Source organism: Pseudonaja textilis, chromosome 10 (genome assembly GCF_049901715.1).
Source record: "Pseudonaja textilis isolate UNSWEBS1 chromosome 10, rPseTex1.2, whole genome shotgun sequence".
In the NCBI taxonomy this organism is placed as follows: Eukaryota; Metazoa; Chordata; class Lepidosauria; order Squamata; family Elapidae; genus Pseudonaja; species Pseudonaja textilis.
Window position 1 is genome coordinate 18,272,765 of NC_141999.1, and position 7,123 is coordinate 18,279,887.

The window sequence follows — 7,123 nt, forward strand, 5'->3', positions numbered from 1 at the left end:
AAGAATCAAGGTCTCCTCATTTCAACCCTGAGTTACAAACGTTCTCCTTTATTGGCAGAGAAATGTTTGAATAAACCATGGCTATTTATTGCTTTGGTCAGTTCTGTAATGTCTGTCTACTTCTCACTTGACTGAAACGTTGGTTGGAGGAAATAATTGTTTCTCTCTATTAAATAGCGTTGATAATACAGTCCCAGTAATAGATCAGGAAAAAAAACCCAAAATTTCCCAAATGCTCTTTGCTTTTCGGTAAGAGTGCAGCCATTTTTGTTTAACAGAATAACAGAGTTCGAAGGGACCTTGGAGGTCTTCTAGACCAACCCCATACTCAGTCAAGAAATCCTATACCATTTCAGAAATGGTTACCAAATCTCTTCTTAAAAACCTCCAACTGTAACGCCTGGAAACAAGTTGTTCCACTGACAGGAAACTGATAAACAGTTATCTAATCTGTTCTCAAAACCTCCACTATTAGAGCACCCACAATTTCCACTGATTAAGTGTTCTGTCAGAAATTTCTCCTTAGTTCTAGGCTGCTTCTCTCCTTGATTAGTTTCTACCCATTGCTTCTTGTCCTGCCTTCAGGTGCTTTGGAGAATAGCTCGACTCCCCCTTCTTTGTGGCAGCCCCTCAAATATTGGGACACTCCTATCATGTCTCCCCTGCTCCTTCTCTTCACTAGACTAGCCACGCCCAGTTTCTGCAACCATTCTTCATATATTTTAGCCTCCAATCCCCTAATCAACTTTATTACTCTTCTAGACTCTTTCTAGAGTCTCAATATCTTTTTTATATCATGGTGACCAAAACAGGATGCAGTATTCCAGGTGTATGTTCTGTCTCTCTGCTAATGCAGCCTAAGGCTATAGACCCTGCAAATATCAACTCCACAAAATCTAGCTTTGTTGGGAGATCCAGGCCAGCTGTCTTCTAGGGTTTATCCCATGCTAACCCCATTCACAGGCAGAGTGAACAGTTCATTGATGTGCCACGCACAACCTCCAACCCCGCTTTTAAAAAAACACTTGCCTCCCTAGATTTACTGACAGGTTAAGGGAAAAACAATATCTCCAGAGCCATGGAAATTAGAGCTATCAAAATCAGCTTTTTAAAAAATAAAATAAAATAAAATTCGGAACGAAATACATTCTATGGCTAAACGATTCATTTACTAGTAAAAGGGGGGATTTTGAGTGAGGTCTGAACCCGGTGCCCAAATGAAAACAGAACCTTCCTTACCGCCTTCCCCATGGTGAGTCCTTGAGGTCAACAAGACGGGCTTAAGGGGAACTTAGTGCTGAAGGCTGCAGGAGATGCCAGACCCTGCAACTGAGTAAACGGATGACCCCCCCAAGGTAACTCCCTTTTATAAATTTTTGTGGCTGCCAACCTCCCCTGAGAATGAGGGGTGGTTCCATGCACAACACACAGTCAGGTCTCACTTGCGTGTTTCTGAAGTCACACACCAAGAGGAGACAGCCCTGTATGAAAGGACAGAAGACCCACACAAAAACACACCCCCAGCCATCCAGCTGAAAAGCCACCTTGGAATGCCCCATTTGCAATATCTCCTTCTGTACCAAACACAGGTAGGCATCTGTGAACTTGAAGGTGAAGAGGGTGAAAGAACACCTTGTACTTTAAAAACAAAAAAAGTTAGTAGGTAAATCAACTAAATAAACAAGACCTATCAAATTTTACACTTTCAAACCAATGTCCAAACCAAAACTTCTCTGTCACTTAACGTTAGTGCTTTTCCAAATAGTGCAGTGGAACTCTTCTCCCCACCCAAAAAAAGAATATTATAGAAAATTCTCTCCTAAACTGCCTCTACGCATGCAAAATATGCATTTTATGAAGGGGAATACTGTGTACATTAGACAAAACGATCGTCCAAATGCAATCTAGGTGAAGTAGGCATCCAAAATGAAAGATTTATAAAATGAGACATAAAAAAAAAATAGAATTTGATATTAGTATTCCCCCCTCACCCCATTCCTTCTATATTGGCCAGTAAAGTCTCTGTTTGCAGCCTAGAAACAGCCTCTGAAGGTAATAGCTCCCAATAAAGTAATTACTTTATAAATGAAATGATGCTTTGAAAAACTAAGGCATTTAGCCCAGAGCCTTTAAAAAAAAATCCATTTGAAAACCTTTTATATAATGTGATAGAATAATAGAATAACCGAGTTGGAGATCTTCTAGTCCAACCCCCTGCTTAGGCAGGAAACTCTACACCACTTCAGATAAATAGTTATCCATCTTTTTAAAAACTTCCAGTGTTGGAGCGTTCACAACTTCTGGAGGCAAGTGGTTCCACTGATTCATTGTTCTAACTGAAATTTCTCCTTAGTTCTAAGTTGCTTCTCTCCTTGATTAGTTTCCATTCATTGCTTCCTATCCTCAGGTGCTTTGGAGAATAGCTTGACTCCCTCTTCTTTGGGGCAGCCCCTGAGATATTGGAAGACTACTGTCATGTCACCCCTAGTCCTTCTTGTCATCAGACAAGGATGATGAAGATGTCATTTTGACATTCCCATACCTACAAGGGCCATCCTAAAGAAAACATCTAGCATGGAAGGCCCTTTAGGAAACCAATAACATTCTTTCCAATGATAATATAATGAAGCATTTGCAGTCTTTGACATAAGACTATTCCAGAAAAGGTCTTGCGTAACCATTGCAATAACCCAAACCACAAGCAGAAACAAAGCTGGTCAACAGATGTTATCAAGTCCAGTAATTACACACAATTTGACATCTGTTGCAAGGATCACACGCAATTGGGCTATATGTCTTCACTTCCCATTTAGTTAAATAAAATCTACATCTTTGCAAGGAAGTTATGTATTTTTAAAAATGAAACATTTTATGACATAAAACGAGACATACTCTTTGAGCTGTTCACTTTTTTAAAAACAGTTTGCTTATACATTTCATTTAATATACATTAAGTGCTTTGTGAACAGTGTGTTGTCTGGGTCAATTTGCTTACATAATAGTACTTTCCCCACTCTTAATTTCTATCTCTATTATCCAACTATTTATAAAATAAATCACATGCTCAAAAATACTCTGTATCTTCTTTTTTTCTCTTTAATGTCAGTCTGTCCATTTCTGGACAGTCTAATATTTTTTTAATTACATCTTTTTCTCCCCGAGTTTCCTCATTTTATCAATACTGTGCAAATACAATCCTTGCTGCTGTCAAAACACATCATATTAAATACAAATTCCCCCTTTCATACCAATTTTATAGAGCCACAGCTTCTACAGCGTGCGTGGGATGTGACCATGTCACAATTTGTAAGTTGCAGGATTTTGACAGAAGCCCTGCCCTGTACAAAAGGGGCACAGCTTGGATCATAGTTCCACGCCTGCTGTCTTGAGAGATTTATTTATATTTCTGAGTCCATTGCAGAAATGAAGGATGTTATAAACATGCCACATTTTTTATCTTCTTCCATGTCCTCAAGGTATTGTCTTCACCTCATCCTGTCATGCCCCTGTTGGAGTCTGAATCCAAGGCAGAAGACAAACAGCAGACAGGGTTGGCTGTGGAGGAAACTGGGGAAGGGCAAAGTCCAGCTGGGCAGAGCAGGGAGAGGTAAAACAAGGGAGAGGGAGTTCAGAGGAAGATCCGGGCCCATCCCCTCTTCATCCTAGGGCATGCAGGGAGGAATGGAGAAGAGAGCAACATGGGTTGCATGGCTTATGGGGGAGGAAAGGGCCCTGATTCCCTTCATTAGCCACAGCTGGGAAGAAAATTTAAAAGAGATGCATGCTGAGTGCAGCAGCTGCTGGGAGCAAACGTGAGTTTATCTTGTGTTGACTTTGGTTATCTGTGTTCCTGATGTCTTCCCAACTGTGTTGAATTATTGCCATGCCTTCATGTCTGGAATTCCTTCTCTTGCCCTGCCAGACTCATTACCTCATTTTGCCTTGATTGGACGTATAGTTACAGTTTTTGTTGACCACGTTTTGGACTTGATTCTCTGCAGCCAAAGGCAAACTCCTAGGAGAGTTTTTCAGAAGATAACCAGGACATTGGGGACAAAGTTGGAGCTAATAAAGATTATCTGACTGTTTTGCCTTTGTGACATGCCCCGGGTCATACACATCCAGATCATGAGCAAGATGGCCTTTAGCTATCTTTAACGGTAGTGGTGTACAAACAGTAGTCTCCTCTCATTACATCCCACATTAACTTCAAAGTATATCACATTTGATTTGGTATCCACCTCCTTTGCAGAAAGCCATATGGCTGCGGTAATGGAACAGAAGCAATAGAGGCACAATAGATGGAACTATGATAGCCAATATTATTTGTAAAGGAGAATATTTGTAGCTCAGGGTTGAAATGAGCGGTCCTTGGTGCTCTCTGAGCTTAGTTGTTTTCTTGCAGAAGTTTCATTACCCAAACTGAGTAACATCACTGATGATGCTACCTAGTTAGAGTAATGAAGAAATCTGCAAGAAAACAAGAAAACCCAGAGAGCACCAAGGACCACTCAATATTATTTATTTAATGAATTTACTTAAAAGATTTATATGGCTGCCCATCTTAAGAAACACTGGCTAGTTCACAACAGTAGAACCAATCATTAGAAAACCAATCATTATACAGTAAAACTAATTTTCAAGTCACGGATATTTTAAGATTCGTAATTTTATGTCAGCTTGAGAACTCCATCCCACAAAGAAACAAGGCTTCTGAAACAAGAAATGGAGTCCAAGTTAACTGGTGTTTCTTAACTGAGTTTTTCTTTATATGTTTAAGGGCACTGAAGCGCTTATGTGTCCACAGCAGAGTTATCGCTTTGGATGCAAAATACAAGTCGATAGAATAGAATAGTCCCCACAACACTGTCAACTTATTTACTAAGACTGTATTACAGTGGTGGATTCAATTTTTTTTACTACCAGTTCTTTGGGCATGGCTTGGTGGCTGCGGCTTGGTGGCCATGGCTGGGGAAGGATTCCATTCCCACCCCACCCCACTAACCTGCTTTCCAGCTCCGTTCTCCTGTGCAGGGCAACAAAAGGAGACCCAACCAATCAGCTGGGACTCAGGAGGCAGAGAATAGATGGGGGCGGGGCCAGTCAGAGGCGGTATTTGCTGGTTCTCCAAACTACTCAAAATTTCTGCTATCAGTTCTGCAGAACTGGTCAGAACTTGCTGAATACCACCTCTGCTCTATTACTATTATTCTTCTATTCCTATATTATAATAACACTTCCTAGTACCTCTCTCTCCCTACTTATGACTATAACCGTGTTGCTTGTATCTTTACAATTTATATTGTTTTATTTGTTTCCTAGTATGATTTGATTGCTTATTAGTAACCTATGACTATTACTAAGTGTTGGACCTTATGATTCTTGATGAACGTATGTTTTCTTTTACGTACACTGAGAGCATATGCACCAAAGATAAATTCCTTGTGTGTCCAATCACACTTGGCGAATAAAGAATTCCATTCTATCTGCAGTTATTTTCTTTTCATGCTTTCTGCCTATGTGGTCATATTGGTGTGGTTTTTCTCTGACCCAAGGATGGGTGGAGGGCAACTGAGAAGCCCACCCTTTTGGAGTTCTTTCATGTTCTCCACACATATAGAAGCCTCCCCTAAAGATATCATTGCAGGAGGAGAACTGTAGAACAAGCAGAAGCAAAGCAGCTGTTGGTAATTTGGTTTACAGGGAGAGGTCTGCAGTATTTCAAATGTTTTTGCATGAAGTTTTGTTGGAACAAAATCTCTCTGCAAAGCTTTGTGCAGCCGCAGCCCCAATGAACATGCCTCTCAAGTTTTAGCTGCAAGTTGTTGGGTGAAAATGACGCTCAGAGTGGTATACATGTTGCAGAGGAAGCTTTCAATATTTGGAGAGAAAGCTTTGTGTCTCCCTCTAGCAATTCTCCATGGATTTCCCATGGACCTTTGCATCCTAACCTCCCTTCTCTAGGAGACCTTGATAAAACCTTGCCTTAGAACTCTTGCGAGCTCCAACATGTCAGCTGATCTCCATTTATCAAACCTAAAGTTCTTTGGAAAATGTTGCCCACTCCTATTCTTATCAACAGGTGACCTTATGAAGTAGGAAGGAGAGATAAGGAAGGAGCAGCATTAGTATACCAAGGAAAACAAGACCCTGTGCCAACCTGCATTTTTCAGCTGAACATGTTACAGTCTGAACTGTACCAGAGTCACATCCTGAAGGCTGGGAACTTTCCTGTTATCTTGCCAAGAAAACCATCTACTTGTATTTTGTAGCCAAAGTGATGACTCTGCTGTGGACACATATTCATCTCAGTGTCTGTAAATGTATAAAGGAAAACTCAGTTAAGAAACACAATTAACTTGGACTCCATTTCTTGTTTCAGAAGCCTTGTTTCTTTGTTGGGAGGAGTTCTCAAGCATATCTAACTGAAAAAAAATCAGGAATCTTAAAATATCCGTGACTTGAAATCAGGGAAAAGAAATACCATACAGCCCAGGGAACAAAAAAAACGTTGCTTTGTCATGCGATGCAGTTCTGAAATGAGTACGGAATTCTAACCGGTTATGGAAATGGATAAGAAAGTCAGAGATGTAAGGAAGAACTAAAAGGAGCATTAAAGCTCATGGGGGAATATATTTGTTGGAGACAGAGACATTGTGTTGTCATTGGATCAACCCTAATTGATTTTGAACAATGTTTCAGGCAATTCATTAATCATTAAGCTAGAAAAAAACATACTGGCAATAATATGATATACTGTGGTGGGATTCAAATTTTTTTACTACCGGTTCTGTGGGCGAATTTTTCTACTACCGGTTCTGTGGCTTGGTGGGCATGGCTTGGTGGGCATGGCAGGAGAAGGATACTGTACAATCTCCATTCCCACTCCGCTCCAGGGGAAAGATACTGTAAAATCCCCATTCCCTCCCCACCCCACTAACCTGCTTTCCAGCTCCGTTCTCCTGTGCAGGGCAACAAAAGAAGACCCAGCCGATCAGCTGGGAGGCAGAGACTAGATGGGGGCAGGGCCAGTCAGAGGCGGGATTTGCCAGTTCTCCAAACTACTCAAAATTTCCGCTACCGATTCTCCAGAACTGGCCAGAACCTGCTGAATACCACCTCT

The 7,123-nt window shown here is 40.9% G+C and overlaps 1 protein-coding gene across 2 annotated transcripts in view; it reads right to left on the reverse strand.

The window, feature by feature from the left end:
- ATP4A (ATPase H+/K+ transporting subunit alpha) overlaps positions 1-7,123 on the reverse strand; it is a 43,478-nt gene extending 36,355 nt beyond the window's left edge. Inside the window, exon 1 of one of the 2 annotated variants that reach the window (XM_087939942.1) lies at positions 6,942-7,123. Coding sequence is in view for 1 of the 2 variants with exons in the window: in XM_026718821.2 (XP_026574606.1) it covers positions 1,240-1,251 (12 nt within the window). In the remaining variant the exon portion in view is untranslated. Of the gene's footprint in view, positions 1-1,239; positions 1,348-6,941 lie in introns of those variants that run through there. The other variant, XM_026718821.2, reaches the window with a different exon arrangement.